The sequence below is a fragment of the Argentina anserina genome, chromosome 3 (assembly GCF_933775445.1).
Source record: "Argentina anserina chromosome 3, drPotAnse1.1, whole genome shotgun sequence".
In the NCBI taxonomy this organism is placed as follows: Eukaryota; Viridiplantae; Streptophyta; class Magnoliopsida; order Rosales; family Rosaceae; genus Argentina; species Argentina anserina.
In genome coordinates, this window is record NC_065874.1 from 14,779,228 (window position 1) to 14,801,584 (window position 22,357).

A 22,357-nucleotide genomic window follows, 5' to 3' on the forward strand; every position below is an offset into this window, starting at 1 on the left:
ATGACACTAAGAACAACAATGTAAAACTAAACAATGTTCACAGTTTCTCGCATGTCAGTCATCATGATGACTTGGAAATATAATGGTGTAATATAACTACTACTACAAAAAAAACTCGATCAATACATGGTGCCGTCAGGCATGTATTTTGCTTGGCTTGGTAGTGAAACAGAAACAAAATGAAGGTATTATAGTGCGCCACAACTCTGTTGCAAGTGTCATTAACAACTCGCCCTCTGTTGTCTGCTTTGGCAGAAAAAAATTTCAGTGCTATATGCTCGGACAGGAGGGTTAAGAAATAAAATCACCCTTTAATATGTGTGCGCATTAACAATTTGACTTCATGTTGGTGGCTGCCATGTCCCAGGCTTGAATGTTTGACCAGATCCTGTTGGCTCTGTAAAACTGCAAAGTTCAAGAAAGCAGAATCATTAACATAATATTATCAAGACACAATCTTAGAGAATTCTGGGTTGCTTTCTTATAAGATTTCAGGGCAAGAGGAATTTTCAGATGTGTATTTTATTCAAGATTTTGAGAAGAACATACTGTTGTTCTGCCTCTTTCTCTTTGGAGGTCCTACAGACACAATAATACAGAAAAGAGACAATTAGAACTCTCTATCCAGAGCTGGTAAGTATTTAACCAAATGATACGAGAGTGAAATAACAAACTGGTGTGACTATAAGATTAAGAAGAACCTTGGTCAAACATATATATGAAAAACAGAATGTACTCCCTATATATCTACCAGTCCTGGCAGTCCATGCGAAAAAACTTGCATACTATACTCTCTAACAGCATAAGCACATTATTTTTAATTCTTATAATTCACAATGTATCTATATAAATCTTAGCAGACCTACCTCACTCCATCCATCTCATTGGTTTCTTCCTTGTGTTTGTCACCTTTAAAGATAGACAACAAATATGCAAGTTAAGAACTAAAATAACTTGGCAAAATCTATGACAAGATCTATGAAAGAACAATAGATTATACGTTCAAGAGGATAATGCGGAAGTTCTGCAATCTGAACAATGAGCTCAAAAGTAAAATTCTGTTTCTAATTATGCATAACTTACACCAACACAACAGTCATTAACATGTGACATGAAAACTAACAGTCATCACATTATTAACGATACAATATAACAAAGAGCCTCAAAACAAAAACCTCATCCTGACCATGATTTGTCTCGAGGAAACTACATACCTTCTGAGGATCCAGGAAATTGGCGAATGAAACTTTTCAAGTCTGGACCTCCTTTACCTATACACATGGAGGATAAGTTAACATTAATTTTTGCAAGTGCATGATATTAAATAGACCATAAACATTCTTGTACAAAACTTACCGGAGTTCACGACTTTGCGTGTGGTGCCTTCTCTTGCTTTTCTTTCCTCTTCTTCTTTCTTCAGAACTTTTGCAAAATTAGAAAAGCAAGTGTTTAAGAACTTTTTCTTAAAGACACACCCGAGTCAGCTCATATATATATAATTATATATCTTCTGTTATTTCTATCTTTAAGATTTATGACAGACATCCTATGGTTGTATACAATTTCTAACTATTCCATGCTCATATTGTATTCACAAATTTTGTATCAATTTTCAACAATAATTTTGTATCAATTCAGTACAGCTACAACTCTATTGTTCAAGAGAGGCATAAAGTAGTAGCAGAAACAAACAAAATAGTATAATATTGATAATGAAGATACATACGAGCAACATTTTGCCGGACACGTTCACGCTTTGCTTCCAATTCTATCATTTCCTGAAAGAAAAGAAAAATTTGTCAAATGACTTTTCTTACGCAAGAATTACATACCAAAATGAGGAATATAAAAAAGGGCGCCAAGTATTACTAAAAGTTTAAGAAGACGAGCCCATAGTAATTTGATAAATTAATGGTAATAGAAAAATAGTCCCATTTTTACATAAAAAATCTAAATAAAGTCTTTATTTTTTCTTTTCAAATCAAGAGTGATGAGAAGAGGAATCAGCAAAGCAAAAAATAAAAGAGAAACAGCTGTATAGATCTAGATGTACCTCTGCCGTCGGAGCCTTTTTACGCTGCCCATTGAGCCAACATATCCATTCAACTAAAATCATCAAAATAGCAGTCAACAAGGGAGTACAGAAAACAGTAAAGCCACAGTAAGAACTTATGCATGCTTGTCAAAATAAGTGTGCAACTCATATGTCTATATAGACAAAAATAAATAGGAGCCGATCAACATGCCATATTTCAACAGCCAAAAGAGAGTACTTGCTGATTCAGCAATAAAAATTAATTAATAAAAAAAATTAAACCAACTGAATCAATCATGCAAGATTGACAGAAAGTTGTATTCGGAAAAAACCTATTACCTGGAACAGAGGTTGGGTCCTCCTCCCCCTTGAATACCACCCATCTTTTCTCTTTTACTAATGCATCAAGAAGAGGAGAAGAAAAAAAGACAGCAGAAGCAAAATTAGATGACCTCTCAATATAGTGGCCACATTAAAATCATTGCACACAAATTCAAATACAGATTTCTTATACGATAGTCGATAGATAGTATATGCGATTACAACACTGGAGACCTAACTCAACAGATAATCATTATCATGGGAGAGCCAAGGTCCCTAATAAAGTTACAGTATTTGCATGGAGATGCTCATAATATTCTATCAACCCGTACTGCCTTAGTCACTAAGGGATATGCAGGTAAATTGAGCTGTTGTGTGTGCACTCACATCCTGAAACTTTGGAGGATGTCATGACTCATGAGATTGTCAGGTTGCTAAAGATATTTTCAGCTTTCCTTCCTTCTCATTTTCAAGGTCTGATCTTACTTGGAAAGATTGGTGCTTGATAGGGCTGTGAATTTGTCTCAACCACTTTTGACAAAATGCTTGTTCTTACGCGTAGCATTTGGACCAACGCAACAGCCTTTGGTGTAACAAGTCCCAACCACGTCGAAGTATTGTGGCTTTGTCTATGGGTAGGTTTGACGAGCCTAGCAAAAAGATAAGACCGGATGTCAATACTGTCAAATGAATGCTGACAGAGCTTTCTCACCGCAGCATCCAATTGGAGGTACAGGTGGTGTCTTACAATCATCAAAATATTCCTTTATTGCTACTCTCTCTCTCTCTTCTGGACAGAACTTTGTTACATCAGCTTTCCATGTTGCTTAATGGCAGTTCTGGCCATTTCTTCTGTCAGCTCATACCTCTCTCCTTTAAATGCGCTCGTGGTGGCCATTCAAGACTTAGTAGCTTCTTTTCCTAGTGTTAAAGTTTGTTGTGTTCATAGGCAAGCTAATTATGTTGCTCACAGATTAGTGGCTCTAAGTTTTGAGAAATTAAAAGCACAAGTCATAGAAGAAGAAACTTAAAGCACTCTTTCCGTGAAAGATCCAGGGCAAGCTGGATAAAAGCTCTGCCATCTGAGGATCATCTGTTGCTATACTCTACAAAACCGAGGTAGATTTTATTTCAGTCAAAACCATCTAGAGAGTCTAAAAGTGGGAGAATTTCAAGGGAAAGGTCTTGCTACTGACATAGAAGAAGAATATTGGCTCAATGCATTGTGTGTACCCCCAAAATAGAAGGTGGTTTGGGACTTGGAAGATTTGAATAAGGCCCAAATTTGAAGTAACATTAGAAAGTCGGAAATAGTTTTCTGGGTTAGTTCATGTGCTGCAAGCAACAAGACTTGAAATGGTGATCAGGATGAAAGATGATAATTCATTGAAACATCCTACCATAAATGAAAGGAAAACTTATATTTAGCTTGAGGGCTAGACAACAGGCATTAAATGGGAACTTTCTTTAATTCTTTTGGTAGAAGAATTCAGTTATCACTAAACTAGCTCTATAAATGCTAAACTTGGTTCAGTAAATGCAGTAATGTAATTGTTCCTGGAATCCGGCGGTATCTGAACCTTCAAGTGACTATTCAAGTTCACCGTGCTCTAATTCATCTCAATCATTCTGTTTAATCCACGTTTCCTAGATTGCTTCTAAAATGAAAGCTAATAGAGCTACTAAAACTAGGGGTTGCATCATAGGAATGTTGTCTGCAGGACATTGTGGGGAACTCTTAAATTTACTCCAAAAGACCAACACAGGTTAGTTAAAGTGGTGAGGCCAATAGATTTCTCCCACACGGTCCAGGGTTTGAAACTTTGAACCCCCTCATGCTACCGATTTCTGCCTCCTAAAGATTATTTAGTTCCACACGAGGCATAGTTTCAAGACAGGTTCGGGCGGGGTCTGCAGAGCTAAAACAAATCTGGGAATACTTCCTGTATGAAGGCGGTATGAACAGGTGAATCACTGGATTTTCAACTGCTATCACTAAATTAGGTTAGAATCTACCATTGATAAACAATTAAAGATCACTAGCACACACTATGTCTTGCAATGATAAATATCCTTCTGATACTAGAAATTTTGTTTTGCAGTGGCACTACGTTCGTTTATACCTTTTTTTTTAAGGTGCTTACTCTTTTCCCTAAAGATCTCATACATGTTATTTGAACCCCATGAAACAAATCAGAAGAGCAATGCACTATAATAAAAAAAACCCAACTAAAATACACACGAGTGACCATAATGACAATCTGAACAGAACCCAGGAATCAAGTTGCAACAAAAAACTTACAGATGCCATCAAGTTCATCGTTTCTGGTGAAGTAACGGTTGCCGGCTTTGTCCTTTCCGACCATACTCCCACTCCTGAACATCCCAGCAATCCTCCCCAGCCACTTCGACATTTCTATCCCCCCAAAAAAAACCCAAATCAAAATTTCAAATGGCCTTCCACTCTTAAGTCCACCAGCATCTTCTAATTGCACCCTGCACCTCCACAATACTAAATACACTCCCAGGGCTTCTTCCAAAGCTTCAATGCTGCAAATGAGACTATTTCAGAATTTCTTCTTACATACAACAAACAAACGACCCGTCGTTTTTCGTAGGATAAAACCTATAAAAACGACACAACTCTATTACAAAAGTACACAGATAAGTAGGGGTGGACACGTGACGGGACGGGATGGGACGGGGCTCATCCCACGTCTCGTCCCACTCTTTTGAATCAGGACGGGATCGAGATGAGATGAGGGTTTTTAAAAATGCATCTCACTCGGGATTAATCCCGGTTGGGACGGGACGAGATCGGGACGGGACAAATCTCACATTTCTATTAAGTTAAATAAAAACCTATATTTTTACTTTTTCATAACAAAGTAACATTTAATAATGAAATTTTAACAAAAAAAATGCATATTATGTTCAAAATATTATAATTTATCATTATTATTTGAGTTAATATAATTTTGGAGTTATTAAAAACATAAATTAGTTTCATTTTGATACAAATATATAAGAATTTTTAAGTTTTCATTAAAGGTAGGACGGGACGGGACGAAGCGGGATATAAATTATTCGTCTCACGTCTCATCTCACTATTATAAAACGGGACGGGATCGGGACGGGACGAACGTTTTTAAACCTCCGTCTCATCCCGTCCCTATGAATTTCGGGACGGGATCGGGATTTCTGTTTTTTATGCCTACACCTACGGGTAAGTACTTCAAGAGTACCCAGTTCTTACCTGATATCTAAACTTATAAAGTTGACAATATAATACCCGAACTCTTATTTTGATAACAATAAGGGTCTCCGTTTATTTTTCAGAATATTTTGTTAGATACCCAACATAAAAAAAATAAAAAATAAAGAGGCTAGTTTAATCTTCTTTGGTTTATCTTTTTAGAGTTTTATTTTGTTCAAAATTTTGACTGAACATGGTGGACATATTAAATTTATTTATTCAACATATTATAAATATTTAAATCTATCCTCGATACTCAAATGTAAACGGTTAATTTTTATCATAATAGCAAACTTTATAACTACCAAATTAGATATTTTAACATAAGCTAGACTTTCTTATAAAAATTTACAAAATGTCAAATTAAGAGAAAAAAGACTCATAAAAATTAGGAATAATCTCCCTAGAAATATCCAAGATTATTGGGATATTATCTACGATATCCAATAACAGATCTATCACATAAGAAAATAAACTGCAATACTTCAAGAAACATTTGAATAAGATCAAAAGCCACTAGATATTTTGAGCATTGGTTAGATCCCTCAAAAAATCAGTATCATAGCCTAGTCATCGGTTAGTGCTCAAAATTTTAAACCCAAAATCCAAAACCAAATCCCCAAGATGGGAATAAAAATTGAACAAATAATAGAAAAACTGGATTTTCTAGTACAACAAATTGATGCAATGCATCAAGAATCTATAACCGAAGGCTTTAGATATCTAGAACGACTTCTAGATATAGTCTACAAGTTGAATAAATTGGAAAGTAAAATACTACTATATCAGATCCCTCCCAGAAAGATAAGAACTATTGGCAAAGGTCAATAGTAAATAGAGCTCAATTTACAGCAAGAAAAAATCTTAAATCATGTTCAAAAGATAGTCGTTGAACATAAAAGATTGAAAAATGAAAGTCAATCTAAGACCAAAACTACAAAACCTCGAGGATTCAAGCCTTTAGAAGTTCTGCAAGGAAACTCCTCACCAAGAACTTTCTTATTCGAATTAACACTGAGTCCAAAGGTTTGGATCTCTAGCTCCTCGAAAACTCAGAGATATAAGAGACATGAAGATGCTGAGCATATTTAGAAAGAAAAAAGTAGTACAATTACTATACTCTGAAGAATTCGAATATAATGAAATAGAAAGTAATGTCAGAAATTCTACAATTCCAAAGTTTGAATTCAATCAAATCTATAAAAGAGGAAATTTTGAACTGTTGGATAGCCATCATTTTAAAATTTTAGAGTTTACCACTCCAGCAACCACGGGAGAACAAATCTCCTCCTGGTAACACTTAAAAAGGTAGCCAGAGCAAGAAAAAGAAACTACAAGTTTATGCACATTGGAACAGTCCAAGTAGGCATAAAACTTCTTACAGGAGAATGATTAAATTGTTCAGTCATATGTGTTCTACAAGATAATAGGCTAACTAACTTCCAAAAAAGTTTGTTAGGAACCCTCCAAGCATCGTTATCCAATCAAATTGCATACTTCAATTGCTTTCCAAACTTTTCAACAAGTCTAAATGTAATACCCCAAAATTTCGAGTTAAATTCGTATAATTTCTTATAAATTATTAAGCTTGGTAATTCGAGTAAAAATCGGATTTCTACGCCTTCTCGTCGATGTCTTTACGAAATGAAACTGATTTCAAAAATTTAAGGTTAAAAAACGTGATGTTTTCAGTGGCTCGAGAGTCAACTTTTATTCCGTCGCTCATCTCCAAAAACGTCCTTCATAAAAGTCGTAGAACTCGTCGTTACGAGTTCGTAGACACGTGGCACGCCTTATTCAGACATCGTGTTTGAAAGTTGTTGGCAACGGAAGTTAAGTTTCTGATTTCAGAAAGGTATAAAAGGAATTTTTGGGAAACCCTAGCTTTCCCAAAACAGAACCCCCCCCCCCCCCCCCCCCCACCCCCACGCAGCTTCTCTCTCTTTTCCCTGACCCTCCTTCGCTTATTTCTCCATCGCAGATCTCCCACATCCGGCCACCGTGGCCTTCATCGCCGGTCTCAAGACAACTGCACGGTCAGCTGCTCCAGCCCGTTGATAGAGCCTTAATTAAAACGTCTATAATAAACCCTGTAAAATATCATCGTTAGTATACAATAAGCAAGGATCGTTCTTTCCGGGGAATTGAAAGGAACTTTAAACTTTTAGTGTCAACAAATAATGGGGGGTTTGAGATTGATTATTAACTACTAAAATAAAACCTAAATTACTATTTACATGATCGACTTCTCTTTAATAAACTTAAACCAAATTTACCATTACACCACATAATTACAAGGTCGAACCTATCATGCATTCTAATTTGACCAATTACATACTTTTTAGACACCAATACAATTAGAGTCTTAGGAGATCATCTAATCATGCAAGATTTCAATTAACATTTAGATCGACTTAGGGCCTAATCTAAATTTGCGTGCAATCGAATTCAATAACACTTAGAGTAGAAATCAAACAAGATTACATTTAAGCACCAAATCTTTGTTGGAGACATGTTTCATGTGTGGCGTCACCCATCATGGTTTAACATACAAATTTCCAGAATTTTTACCACTTTTAATCAACACAAACCGAACCTACTTAGGGCATGATTCGATTTGTGTCAATATGGTTGATGAATCTAGCACTCAAACACAATCTTAGGGACTGCATCCAACCACTAAATTCATATGCACATATCTGAAAATTATCTAAAAGTATGAGAAAGATGATTATAACACAACAATAGAACTACAAACTTCAATAATTATAAGAACATAAATTCGGTATAGTCTAAAAAATATATCAAATACAATATGAAAATTTTAAAACAAATACAAAACCAATATTTCCACATAAACAACAACTTACAATCTTCATAGACAAAGAATTGTAGATTAACACAAATAGACGAAGCCATGGAGATGAGTTGCGAGAATCACACGTTGTAGGAACTTTAAAGGTACGGCTGTAATAAGTGAAACTCAGTGGAGATGATGATGGTTTTGGGGTGTATGGCTTGGCTAATTTGTGAGGGAAGTTTATGGTGATATTTTGGTAGAGTTTTGGCTCTTGAATACTAATGAGAAGTCATTTTATTTTAGAGGTGAAGCCGTGTATATATAGAGGAAATATGGAGAGTTTGAACTTGCATCTTTCCTCATATTATAATGCCATGCTTTAATCCCTTAAATCATGGCATGTTTAATTCCCTAAAACATGCCATGTTTTATCCCCTAAAAAATGCTATGTTTTATTCCCTAAAACATGTCATGTTTTATGCATTTAATGATCATCTTCTATTTAATTGTTGCATGACTTGGCTCCATCTCTTTTTCGTTAATTATCTATTCAATCCAATCTGAAAATAAGAAAATAAAATCATAAGTAAGAGATAATTAGTTTCAAAATCTAACAAGGATTCCTAGTCAAACTAGGACTCAAGACCAATTATGTATTTTTAACTCATGTAAGCACAAAAATGCATCTAATACCACTCAAGACTCTTAGTACCACTCAATGACTCAATAGTACAATAATAAAGGCTAAGAAAAGTACAAATTGAGGTAAAAACATGTTAAGAACGTCGCACAAAGTGCTTCTATCAACTACCTGACATTAGGTTTTTGCTAGTCCCTTAGCAAAACAAAACTAAATAAGGCATTATTGCCCCTAAATGATTGCCTCAGAATCTCAAAACACATAGCTTTCAAGTTTAACCATTTGAATGTAAGTACATAAATTCCAAGTTTCATAAACATGCTTCATAGTATAAATAAGTCAGATACTAGACAATAAACATTTAACATGTTTGATCAATCCAATCATCCTCACAATGCATATTCTCTTCTTTTCACTCAGATTCATTTTTTTATATTAATTTTTCGGATTTTTTTATATCATGACACAAACAATAAATAAAAGTAAAAATAAACAATCAATGATCTTGCAACCCTACCCCATACTTAGAAAATTACATTGTCCTCAATGTAAGCTCAATAGTAAGAATGTAATTTACAAGCATAGAATAAGATGACATATCAACACATATACAATTCAACCATAAGAGTGAAGCGATTAGAAAATTCAAACTCCCATAGACGACTCCTCCACATATATGGTTGAAATGGGTTGCTTCCCATGCAGCGCTTAAGTTTTATAGTCTCTCAGCCTAGGCTCTCTCATGTTCATTCTCCTTTAGGTGCATCTCTCACAATTGTCTCCTCATGCATGTGCTCCTCAAAATGCTCATAGTAGGGCTTAAGTCGATGCACATTCACGTTGAATGTCTTCCCTGTTTTATCATTTTGAATCTCAATTGAACCATGAGCAAACACGTTAGTAACAATAAATAGGCCAACCTAACGCGAATAAAGTGTCCCTAGAAACAACATAAGCCTCGAATGGAATAACAGAACTTTCTGGCCCACTTGGAACTTCTTTTCTCTAATCATTTTTTAATTATTTTTTTATATTTTCTTTTATTCTTAATTATATTTTTTTAATGTTACGAAATCTACAAGTGTAAAGTATTACTAAGTTTAATTGATTTTATTCACACACAATCCTAACATTTAAGATACGTGAAGCAGATGAGCTAACTGTGCAATGGACTGAAACAGCCCCAGATAAGGGTCTTGCTTTATTCGATATACCTTAAAAGTTAGAATATTATTTTCTTTTGAAACTATATACATCTATTTATACAAAGTTATTTTCTAAGTTATAAAGCGAGGTGGACGTGCGGCCTAAGTACGTCGTTTAGACACAAACTCATTCATTTGTTTCAGAAGGCTGGATAGCTAGATTCAGAGATAGTCGCAAGGCATGATTCATTTGTTGGACACCACGGAGGCTACACCTCGAGAGGATGTTTCCACTATCGACTTCATCACCGAGATGTATGTTAGTCTATGGGCCTCTGAGATCCAATTTTCTAAACCTTGAACCAGAGTACTGAAAATAGTATGCCCCTTACTCAGCTCAGAATAAATGTGTGTGTTAGACTGCTCGCAAAGTGTTAATAAAAGCCGCCCTCAACCCCAAGTGACCTTAGTAAGGTACAAATGGAGGGTTAAAGCTAATATTAACAAAATAGATTTTACCTATTCCGTTCACTTTATAACTTACAATCAACTAAACATGAATAAACATTTTAGCTTCCTTAAAATTTTATCTAAGTGTAACAAGTATCTTATATGCATACTACAACAAAATTAAAACATTTATCACAAAAATATATAATATATATTTTAATTTTTTTACAAAGTTATTGTGCACATTTTTTTACTGTAAAAACGTTAATTAAAATGATATAGCGTTAATTAAAACGTCTATAATAAATCATGTAAAACATCATCGTTAGTATACAATAAGCATGGATCGTTCTTTCCGAGGAATTGAACGGAACTCTAAACTTTTAGTGTTAACAAATAATGGGGGGTTTGAGATTGATTATTAACTACTAAAATAAAACCTAAATTACTATTTACAGGATCGACTTCTCTTTAATAAACTTAAACCAAATTTACCATTACATCACATTATTATAAGTTCGAACCTATCATGCATTCTACTTTGACCAATTACATACTTTTTAGACACCAATACAATTAGAGCCTTAGGGGATCATCTAATCATGCAAGATTTCAATTAACATTTAAATTGACTTAGGGCCTAATCTAAATTTGCAGGCAATCGAATTCAATAACACTTAGAGTAGAAATCAAACAAGATTACATTTAAGCACCAAATCTTTATTGGAGACATGTTTCATGTGTGGCGTCACCCACCATGGTTTCACATGCAAATTTCCAGAATTTTTACCACTTTTAATCAACACAAACCGAACTTACTTAGGGCATGATTCGATTTGTGTCAATATGGTTAATGAATCTAGCACTCAAACACAATTTTAGGGACTGCATCCAACCACTAAATTCATATGCACATATCTGAAAATTATCTAAGAGTATGAGAAAGATGATTAGAACACAACAATAGAAATACAAACTTCAATAATTATAAGAACATAAATTCGGTATAGTCTAAAAAATATATCAAATACAATATGAAAATTTTAAAACAAATACAAAACCAATATTTCCACATAAACAACAACTTACAATCTTCATAGACAAAGAATTGTAGATTAACACAAATAGACGAAGCCATGAAGATGAGTTGCGAGAATCACACGTTGTAGGAACCTTAAAGGTACGGTTGCAATAAGTGAAACTCAGTGGAGATGATGATGGTTTTGGGGTGGATGGCTTGGCTAATTTGTGAGGAAAGTTTTATGGTGGTATTTTGGTAGAGTCTTGGCTCTTGAATAATGAGAAGTCATTTTATTTTAGAGGTGAAGCCATGTATATATAGAGGAAAGATGGAGAGTTTGAACTTGCATCTTTCCTCATACTATAATGCCATGCTTTAATCCCTTAAATCATGGCATGTTTAATTCCCTAAAACATGTCATGTTTTATGCCTTTAATGATCATCTTCTATTTAATTGTTGCATGACTTGGCTCCATCTATTTTTCTTTAATTATCTCTTCAATCTAATCTGAAAATAAGAAAATAAAATCATAAGTAAGAGATAATTAGTTTCAAAACATAACAAGGATTCCTAGTCAAACTAGGACTCTAGGCCAATTATTTGTTTTTAACTCATGTAAGCACAAAAATACATCTAATACCGCTCAAGACTCTTACTACCACTCAATGACTCAATAGTACAACAATAAGGGTTAAGAAAAGCATAAATTGAGGTAAAAACATGTTAAGAATGTCGCACAAAGTGCTCCTATCACCAGTGGACGTGGCACGCTGCCAATCGCCGCCTAGAAGCCATATTAGCGATTTGAAATTTATGCATATTTCGCTGCCGTCCAAATTCCATCTCCGGTGACGCAAGAGCTCGAGACCAACTTCTTTCCGCTGTTTCCCACCTCTGATCCCGTTTGCAAGTGATTGGAAGCTCGAATCGACCCACCATTTCGCGTTCCACAATTTCACCCACCGTCAACATCTTTGACGTCTCCGGCGACTTCTTGGCGGTTCTAGGTTCTGATGCAAGTATGAAAACATCTATCTCCTTGTGATCTACATTTTTGGTGTTGATTGTTTTGTGATTTGACGAAGTTTGGATGGAGGAGTTGGTGGTGCGCGTGCCGCCACCTAGGGCGGTGCGTGGGAGGAAGTGGGGCGGCGGAGAGATGGCATTAGGCCGTAGGAGGAAATAGGTGGGAAGAGGGGTAGAATTGGTGGCCGGAAGCAAGCTCACGTGCGGCGGGTTGTGCTGGTGCGTGAGCACCATGCGCGGTTGGCGGACGGTGGCGCGTGAACCCCACGCGCAGTCGTCTAGAACGGGGCGTGAATAGTGCTAATTGAACACTGTTTGTTGAACAGTGTTTTAAAAACAGTAATTAATATTCACCTGTTGTGCTATGGGTTGATTTCTAAGGACATTGTTAAGCCTCTAGGTGACCGACGAAACGAGTGAGGGAATATCTGTTGGTCTCGTAAAGTTGTAGGCATGAAATAAGGTAAGTAAATCTCACTATGACAAGTCTACCTTTAACGGTGACTCATAATTATGATTTCTTTAAAAGAGTGAACTGTGACATCTATATAATATAGTGGGTTGTGTATGTGTACAAAATGGTAAATAAGATACATATATATGGGTTGTATTATATAATGTTACGGTTTTTATTTAAATTATGAAACTTTATTGTTTTTGATTAATTGTGGGCTTGTGGCGGATGGGACCGGAAGAGAGATAATGTTCTTTCTTGTATAATGGATTATTGGAGTGACATTATATATTTTTGTGCAAGAGTCGCTTGGTTGTAGTACATAAACATGCGTGGATTGTTATATTGTACGTAGTTTTAACATTGAGTCTTGTTAAAATGTTTTCTGGTCTTCGGAAGTTGTTGGCATGAAATCAGAACCAAGCCTTGGCCGGGTGTCGGTTACGATCAGTTAGAGCTCTAGTCCGTATGTCCTTGTATTGCACAAGGGGTAACATATGGGTTGCCTGGGTCTCATGAGTACACATGTTTAAAATAAAGTGGGTAACCAGATGGGCTGCCCAGTGTCTCATGAGTACAGATATCTTAAAATGTTATCTGTTACATTTCCTTTGTATGTGATGTATGTTATAATGTTCGTTTACTCATACGGACTGAAAATTTTACCGGGTTTGTGTTTACAATCTCGTTGCACCAAATCGATAGTATAGGAGATAATCCTGCAGGTGGGGATTTGCAGGTTCAGAGAGCTTACTCGGAAGATTACTGAGGGTTTCCTTCTTCTGTTTGTGGTTAGGATTGAGTGAATATTACATTTCCAATTATTATAATACTTGAGGTATAAACTGATTATGTATTATATAAGTCAACTGAGTCGTACTGTGAACTCAGTTTCGATACACTGTTGCTATAAGATTATTTGAATATATTTGGAATTATTTTAGAATTTTCATAGCTTCGAATTCGAATTTTTATCATTCAAAATTTCAGGGTTGTGACACTAAGTAATGTTGCTCACTGTTTACGACTGAGAGTTAAAACAAATGGCATATCTATGAAAGAATGAATGAACGAGCTTACAGTAGTTTATAGAATTTACTATAAACTAGTGAGTACAACAGTAGAATCAAAGACCAAACTTTCAAATATTCATGGTCTTATTACTAGTTTCCTCACAAATTCGAGAAACCATTCAGAGACCCTTGTGGAGGTTCTGTACGACATCAATGAACATCTTCAAGGTGAAAACATTGATGTGCCTTTGACTATTGTGAGAGCTGTGAAGAGAGTAGCCATTGTTGTTGTTAGCAGTGATAGAGGTCTGTGTGGTGGTTTCAACAATGCATTGATTAAGAGAGCTCAGACTCGAGTTGGGGAGCTGAAGAAGCTTGGATTGAAGGTGGTGTTGATTAGTGTGGGGAAGAAGGGTGGTGCTTATTTTATGCGTAGGCCAGAGATTAAGGTGGATAGGTTCATGGAAGGAGGAGCATTTCCGACTGCGAAAGAGGCTCAGGTGATTGCTGATGATGTGTTTTCGCTTTTTGTTAGTGAGGAGGTTGATAAAGTTGAGCTTGTGTATACTAAATTCGTGTCGTTGGTGAAGTCGGAGCCTGTGGTTCAGACATTGCTGCCATTGTCGCCTAAGGGTGAGGTTGTTGATGTTAATGGGAATTGTGTTGATGCATTGGGGGATGAGATGTTTAGACTGACTAGTAAGGAAGGGAAGTTGGATTTGGAGAGGGGGAGTGTGATGAAGAAGAAAGAGGGGAAAGAAATGTCGCCGCTTATGGAGTTTGAGCAGGACCCTGTTCAGATTATTGATGCCATGATGCCTCTCTATTTGAACAGTCAGATTCTGAGGGCATTACAGGAGTCAATGGCTAGTGAGCTTGCAGCGAGAATGAATGCTATGAGTAATGCCACAGATAATGCTGATGAGTTGAAGAAGACGCTTTCAAGATCTTATAATCGAGCTAGACAGGCAAAGATTACTGGGGAGTTGTTGGAGATTGTTGCTGGAGCTGAGGCACTAAGAGAGTCTGAGTAATCTCTATATCTTTATCTTCTTAGATTATGTTCTTTCTGTGCCATATTATTCATGGTAAACATTTTGTTACTCTCTCATATGTCAACATGCTAGCTGTAGAGTTGGTCAAATGTAATGGTTTTCTGAGTTCCCATGGGGAGAACCATATGATGAAATTGAATGAAAGTAGAATGCAGTGAAGCAATATCTGTATGCTTCTTTTGATCAAATTGTTGATTATATTGATTATTAGGTATTGCTAGGGTGTAGTACAGATTGTGTTACTGAATTCAAACTATTCTTAAACCAAACTCAAAATTATTATGAATAATAGATGGTTCTTTCTGGTATTTGTAACTTAGAGTCATAGTTGAAGTGACTTGAAATCTGTATGGATAAATGTCTCAAATGAATCACATCTATTTCATTGCACAAACTTATTATTACTTTGAAAGATTCTCTCTTAGGTATATCACTTGGATATAAAGCTAGTGCTCACTTCCTTGTGCCAGAACTTTAGCATTATAATGTGGTACTAAATTTTGAATTGTGTCCATGGATTAGCAATATGGTGTTGTAGGCTATATCAACGGGCACAGGTGTGTACGAGTTTATTCTGTGATTAGAAAATCATGGTAGAGTAACTCAATCAGGAAGTATAATATAATGTTCGGCTTTCTTGATGGGGAACTTATCAGAAAGTTATGATTGGAAACTAGAACTCAATTGCTTAGGAGCCTATTTAGCCCATCTGCTCTCCTGAAAAATGCAGAAACAGAAACGTGTGGCTCCTCACTGTTGACGGTGACAACAGAGCATTATTTTGAAGCCAAAATCTCTCTTTGGTAGTAATATAACTCTTAGGCTGCTGGAATATACGGTATTGTGAAGTTCTCCGTTCTCCTCCACCTCTTATACGACCTTAAATGATTCGCTGGAATAGAGATACAACATTCAAGTCATTTATGAGTCAGAATAATGCAATAAAAAGTGTCTTTTCTTTTTCCTGGTGAAATGTTGAGTTTGAATAGTCTACTGCACATTATACTGCTTTGCTGTTTGAAAAATCCAAAAATTACAGCAGTATTCCAGAGACCCACTGTTCACATCTAACTGCACAAGAAAATGCCTAGAATGAGGTTTGATCAAGTTAATGTCAGCTTTACACTTTGATACCCAACTGCGTAACTTTATGGCCACAGCTCTAGTGCACTATGCTACAAAGTAGAGTTTCAGTAACTTTAGACCTGGCCCGTCTGATTACTAAACAATTATGGATACTTTCGTATGATTTTCATTGCATTTGAACTGATCTTAGAAGGTTATATTAGTGAAAGCCATTCAGAAAGCTAAATGGCCTTTTGTTATGCCAATTGTGAATGATCTGTTTTCTTCCTTTGCGATGTCATTTTTGGAGCCAAATGCGTTGAATGGCTGCTTCATTAGTGCATGTGGGTCAAATTGATGTACAACAGTACCTTCCAAAAAAAAGGTTTTCGCTTTCATTGTACAAATTTGTCTTCATCCATTTGGTTGATTTCTTCTTCTTCATTACATGCATCATTTCTATTTGTATTCTCCAAAATGTCTTAAACGGCTGGAAATTTTCCACAATGTTACTGAAATTCTTCCTTTGGATCTCCCTCTCTTTTTCAGAATAGCTTTTGAATGTTTATAATATGATTTGCATGCTTTCCCTATATCTTTTGCATCTGTTGCAGATCTTGTCATTTTTTTATGTGCTCTTTTGTTACACCTTTCTCTGTTTCATGTTTGTGCCTGAAGTGTGTGCCATAAAAATCAAGATGGGTGGCTGCTGCTATTGCTTATACCACCATCACAAGCTAAGTTACTATTTAGACTGAAGTTTTATGTCTTTCTTTAGTATGCATGTAGCCCGGAAATATTTGCGGTTAGATACATAGGATGGAAGATTTATTATATTTGGTGATTCCGATGTTGTCAATGCTCCATAAATTTCTGTCTTTGCCTCAGCTGCCTGAATCACAACTGTTGACTCTCTATCATTGAGAATGAATTTAAATTGAACAAATTAGAAATATGTTTTTATTGCTTTCTAAGTTTAACATGTGCATATCTGCATTAATGAGGTTTGTAGAAACTCAGAAAAATGGGAATACCAAAACTGAGAAGTAGCAGAAGGCATAGATACTTTACTATTGTATTAGAATCTTTTTTGTACTATAGTATTATACCCCCACCACACGTTTGCAAGAAATTATAAACTGAGTTGATGACTTGGTTGTACCATTCTCAAATCCAAGTGGGATTAAAAGAAAGCATCCACTAGGTAGAACTAATCAATTCAGATTCCTCATTCCTTAACTGTCATTTGCTGTGTGCATCTTTTTACTTCTTTTCAAGTGAGTCTTTCTCTAACAGAAAAACTCTCATCTCTAAATAGGAAATGTAGCATCAGCTTGGAATATCCACTCTGGCAAGATAAGCTTAAAAAGAAATTTGCTGGGCCATTTTTCCTTTTTAGTATTTCTTTATTTGATGTGTATGCTTACTTAAAATTTACACAGAAAGTTAATACATGAAAAGTATCTCTCTTTCATCTTTCTTCTTTGTTTTCACGTTTACCATTCTCCAAAAGTCTGACTTTCTTGGGAACCGGAAGTAATTTACATGCAAATCAATCAATTTGGAGATCAACAAAAGGCAGGTCTGTCTTTTTCAGGTCACTTACCAGTTACCACTGCTCTCTAGTTCTATGGCTGCTTGGGTTCTCCATAAAATATTCCCAAGGTAGAACTCATTCAATCATCTTCAGGTAAGACCTAGTATAGACTAGACATAGGATTCTTGTCAATACCATTTTGTCTTCCATTTTCAAAGTTCGGGAGGAGGAAAAGAAAAGATGCCCATCTGGATACACTCTCTTTAACTGAATCTCCATCACCATGTTGCAGATATCCCTTTGGAATCTTGGAGAAGTTGTGGTGCTTGGTGGTACTTCTCAATCAGAGAAAGGTAGATCCTTTTTTCCCTCATCAGAGACACCTTTTTAAGGGCTTTGCTTTTGAATCCTTGATAATCTTAAGAATATCCTTCCTATCTCACTTCAACCTGTGTTCATATTTTGGTATAACAATTTCTTTTGTCTAGATATATCTCAAACAATTTTGTTATCTAGTGATAGGTAGGCAACCAGCAATGGAGGATAGGTATCTATCAAGGCAGGGAAGTGGGGTTTGGAGGTCTTTAAGAGATGGAGATTTTGAAGAAGAAGATGTTTGGGATGTTATAAGAGATCGAAAAAATTCAAACACCATGACTGGTAGATCCAAGGAATCCTCAGTTTCTGCTCTGAGACGCCTCCCAACTGGTTCAAGGATGATACCAAGAGCTAGCAGACACAATTATGGTAGTGGAAGCAGCTATAGGAGTAGCAACAACACTCATGAAGCCAAAATTGTGCAACAATCTGCACCCGTTCACATTCCCAACTGGTCAGAAGCATACGGCCAGAAATCAAAGAAGGGTTCCCAAAATAGTTCATGGCATAACGAGCGTGATGATGCTGATGATGATGAAGCCGGGGATTGCGACGATGAGAATGAAGAGGAGGAAGACGAATACGATGTAAAGGAACCCCCACACGAGTTTCTTGCCAGGAGGCTTGCAAGGAGTCAGATTTCTTCTTTTTCAGTGTTTGAAGGTGCTGGGAGGACCCTAAAAGGGAGGGACCTCAGCAAAGTTAGGAATGCTGTTTTGACAAAAACTGGTTTCCTTGAATCATTGTGATTGTAGGTCTCAACTCTCATGAAATCATGGAAGTGTTGCTATTGTCATGTTAGTTCTGTGTAGGGGTCTTTGTGATTGTTGCTCAGTCAGAAAATGTCTTGTACTGAATGTCCAAGGTGTAAGAAATCAAAATTTAGTGTGCAGAATTGCCATGAAGTTCATCTCTTGTTTCCATTATTTGTATTCTAACTGCACATTCCATAAGTTTGACTGTTCTAATCATAAAAATAATGAAGGGTTACTGCCACCAAGATCATTAGCATAATGTTACTGATTTTTTCTGTGTTCCAGTCAATCAGGAATATGCAGTCATTTGCTGCAGATTAACATAGCAGTGTCAATACAAGACTGATGAATAGCATTATTGCCTTCATGCAGAAGCACTTGAGGACATCAAATTATTATCATCCATGAATTTGGACCACAGATCTGAACCAAGCATGAGTGTGATGTATATTGATACTGCTATCTAGTGACATTATGGCGATGCTCACCGTACCTTATGGATGCGACAAAATTGACTCATCTTATTTGATTAGTGACAAGGGTTGGCCAAAAAATAACATCTAGTTAATCAAGGTTAGGTCATAGTTGGCCCTGACATATTAGAAAATTCCATAGACATTGGCCAGCAAACACATCATTTCTTTTATCTTGCATTACATTAGAATTCGTGTTTTTACAACTCGAAACAATCAACACTATTACAATGGTGATAAATCAAAATGTAATAGTAATCAACAATCTAGAAGAAAGTAATTCAGTGTTTCGATGAATTAACTATCGGTTGTGGCATATTCTACTTGGTAGTGGTGATAATCACAAAATTCTAGTTAGTAACTACACTAGCCATGCCATGATCATGTCATCATTCCTTGCTTATATGTTTCGACATGTAACTTTAGATAGTGATACTTCATAGTTCATACTAATAGGAACTAGTTTATAACTGTATGAAGTTTGTCGCAATCGGTAAACATTTTGGTTCATTCAGTAATTTCTATAAAGACAATAACCTTTACAATGCAACATCAACAATGGTAAAAGAAAGCTTTCACCTTTGAATGCCCCCAATAATTGTCACTGCTATCATCTGGCTCCTAAATGATCGAGTTAGATCATACAGAAGAAGGGCCTCACCAAACGGATGAATTGGGGAATTGACAGAGACATCTTACCAACTTGATGTTATTAATTTATCTCGATCAGTATCCATTTCTTTTTTTTTTCTTTTAAACTTGATCTGTTTGCTTTTGATCTGGTGCAATCTCTTTCAATTCATGGTGCAAATCCTAAAACTATGATAATGTATATAAATCTGTTGAGGGGATTTGCTAGAAACCAAGCTTCCTTGAGGTTTCTTATCAGTTTCTTTCCTGCTAATCCGGCCTGCCTAAAACTGTTTAATCAGTAACCACTTTTGACGAAGTTTTTGTCTTATTATCCTAATAAGATCTATTAACCCCAACCCTCATAATTAAGCTTACGTCCAATGGTCAATAATTTGGTTCTTTCTCTATTTTCTTGAATATATTGTTTTTCTTTACCAGCTAGTTAGTATTCAGTAATTCAGATCAGGCTATTTTCTTCGTTTTCAGAATTTCCAGAAATTGGCTTCTCATTGCTGGTGCCTGGTGTTTGTCTTTTGCAAGTTCCGATAGCCAAATTTGTTTGAACCCCAAGCTCTTAAGAGACTTGTATCACTAGAACAAAAGGATCGGAGTACGTATGTGTGCATTACTCAATACTCACTGAAGGACAAAACTCTATGCGTAGCTTAGTGCTCTTCCCTTTTCATTTTATCTACAGTTTTTACTGGCTCACATATTCTAAATTATTCCAAATTTGAAGACATTTCCTTCGCTGCCGATGTTGACATGGTGATTCCGTCTTCGGTGATCTTGCTCCGACTTCTCTGAACTTATGTGTAACAGGCTTCATTCCAATACACTTCCGGTACGGTGTTCAGTCTCAACAAATTTAATTGGTTTGGTCGTTCTAGAGTTTCCGATCATCTTTAGTTTTGAAGAGTTTCGGAGTGCTCATTTAGTTTTAATACTGACATATTCCGAAGATCATCATGCACTCCTAATTTTTGGTTGTTCAAAACTTCAAATCAATTTTTAATCAAGCATGGGATGGGGGTCTTCTGCTGGAAAAGGCCCCTGTGGGGAAGCATGGCAAGGGGTTCAGTGGAACGGTAGTGCAATACATCAATGTATGCCAATCTAATTGAGCAACTGAATCGAAGAACCATATGTATCATCATCATCATCATCATATATATATATATTAGTGATTCTCCCATAATTAAATACTCTGCCGTCCAGACCCCAAAGTGGTGATAATCAAATGGACAAAACCAATTTCAATTCCAAGAATGAATAGAGTCATGCATGCATGGTCTTCCCTTCACCCATTTTTGAGTTTGTAAAGATGGACGGGCAGTCCAAGTGTCCACCGCATATTCAATAATTCAGTATTGCACTTGATTATGGCTTTTAAGCTATGCATGTGAAACTGGTTATTTACCCATTAAGGAAGAATTTCATTATCAATTTGGGTAAAACGAACAATAATGCTCACATAGGCTTTCTCTTGGAGGATTGAGGGTTAAAATTACAACAGCTTCATTGCTTAGTAACACGATGTGGATAAATATAACCAAACGATAACTTAAAAATCGAGGTCAGTACGTGGTGAACCGTGAACCATCTAATTATGGATAAAACTGATATTGCTAAATGTCAAAAACAAATACTGCACGATCAAACTGGTTACAAATTAACTACCTATAGCTGGGTCGGGTGGAAAAAAAAACATGGGGTGAAAGAGGCTCGAACTCTCGACCTCAGGATTACTCACTGTTTAAGCTATGAGACCTACGCGCTAGCCAACTGCGCCACCACCCCTTTGATGGCAAACAGTTAAAATAATAATTATTATTTGTTCATTACAGCACGAAGGTTGGTCAAAGTTTGCATACAGCCTGCCAAGCCTAGTACAACACTTTGACATAGTTTAGAGAGAATATCATAGAGATGAAAGCTTACTAATATCGTGGTAAGAGGTAACACTCTGACACAAAAAAAAAATTGATAAAATTGGTGAAAACTTGAAGAAAAACATGGAAATTATTAATAAAATTTTCAGAGATGATTTAAATAATTATTATCTATTATATTTCATACGTTAAACTTGTACAAACACTACTCTATAGAGAGTACTAGAAATTTTATATGAAATAGTTGAAAATTCTTTAAAATATTACTTTAAATATCTCTTGTTTTTATGCATATAATATATTGAACACAAAATTACATGTTTTTTTTTAAAGATCTATGAGGTACAAAATATTTACTGTCTTCGTCGTCTCCTTGAGTAGAGCCTCGAGTATATTGTGCAACGATT

The 22,357-nt window shown here is 36.0% G+C and overlaps 3 protein-coding genes and 1 non-coding gene across 7 annotated transcripts; 2 read left to right on the forward strand and 2 right to left on the reverse strand.

Moving 5' to 3' along the window:
* Positions 1–80: 80 nt before the first annotated feature.
* LOC126786334 (uncharacterized) lies at positions 81–4,878 on the reverse strand. Its single transcript, XM_050512130.1, has 9 exons — positions 4,659–4,878; positions 2,375–2,431; positions 2,054–2,106; positions 1,727–1,778; positions 1,357–1,422; positions 1,215–1,271; positions 867–909; positions 550–579; positions 81–405 (listed from the first exon to the last, which is right to left on the reverse strand). Exons 1-9 carry the CDS (start codon positions 4,768–4,770, stop codon positions 342–344), a joined length of 534 nt encoding a protein of 177 aa, XP_050368087.1. The 5' UTR covers positions 4,771–4,878; the 3' UTR covers positions 81–341.
* A 9,337-nt stretch (positions 4,879–14,215) lies between these two features.
* Positions 14,216–15,366, forward strand: LOC126787135 (ATP synthase gamma chain, chloroplastic-like). The gene has a single exon (XM_050513062.1). The coding sequence runs from the start codon at positions 14,216–14,218 to the stop codon at positions 15,194–15,196; it is 981 nt and encodes a 326-aa protein (XP_050369019.1). The 3' UTR covers positions 15,197–15,366.
* A 2,513-nt stretch (positions 15,367–17,879) lies between these two features.
* LOC126786332 (uncharacterized) lies at positions 17,880–19,107 on the forward strand. Of its 4 annotated transcripts, none has more exons than XM_050512127.1 (3): positions 17,880–17,972; positions 18,112–18,172; positions 18,336–19,107. In XM_050512127.1, the coding sequence occupies exon 3, from the start codon at positions 18,356–18,358 to the stop codon at positions 18,944–18,946; it is 591 nt and encodes a 196-aa protein (XP_050368084.1). In that variant the 5' UTR covers positions 17,880–17,972; positions 18,112–18,172; positions 18,336–18,355; the 3' UTR covers positions 18,947–19,107. The 4 variants fall into 4 exon arrangements, with proteins under 4 accessions (XP_050368084.1, XP_050368085.1, XP_050368082.1 ...); XM_050512128.1 differs by having other exon boundaries at positions 17,894–17,972; positions 18,342–19,107; XM_050512125.1 differs by lacking the exon at positions 17,880–17,972 and having other exon boundaries at positions 17,979–18,172.
* A 2,661-nt stretch (positions 19,108–21,768) lies between these two features.
* Positions 21,769–21,858, reverse strand: TRNAM-CAU (transfer RNA methionine (anticodon CAU)). Its single transcript is given in 2 exon segments — positions 21,769–21,804; positions 21,821–21,858. It is a non-coding gene; the product is annotated as a tRNA-Met (tRNA).
* Positions 21,859–22,357: the final 499 nt, after the last annotated feature.

Excerpts from the sequence above, each read along its gene's own strand:
- LOC126786334 (XM_050512130.1), bottom strand. The coding sequence starts at position 4,770 with ATGTCGAAGTGGCTGGGGAGGATTGCTGGGATGTTCAGGAGTGGGAGT. Across the intron at positions 1,423-1,726 it reads TGTCCGGCAAAATGTTGCTC|TTCTGAAGAAAGAAGAAGAG; the intron begins GTATGTATCTTC and ends ATTTTGCAAAAG. Across the intron at positions 406-549 it reads GAGAAAGAGGCAGAACAACA|TTTTACAGAGCCAACAGGAT; the intron begins GTATGTTCTTCT and ends TGAACTTTGCAG.
- LOC126787135 (XM_050513062.1), top strand. The coding sequence starts at position 14,216 with ATGAACGAGCTTACAGTAGTTTATAGAATTTACTATAAACTAGTGAGT.
- LOC126786332 (XM_050512125.1), top strand. The coding sequence starts at position 18,103 with ATGTTGCAGATATCCCTTTGGAATCTTGGAGAAGTTGTGGTGCTTGGT. Across the intron at positions 18,173-18,335 it reads TACTTCTCAATCAGAGAAAG|TGATAGGTAGGCAACCAGCA; the intron begins GTAGATCCTTTT and ends TTTGTTATCTAG.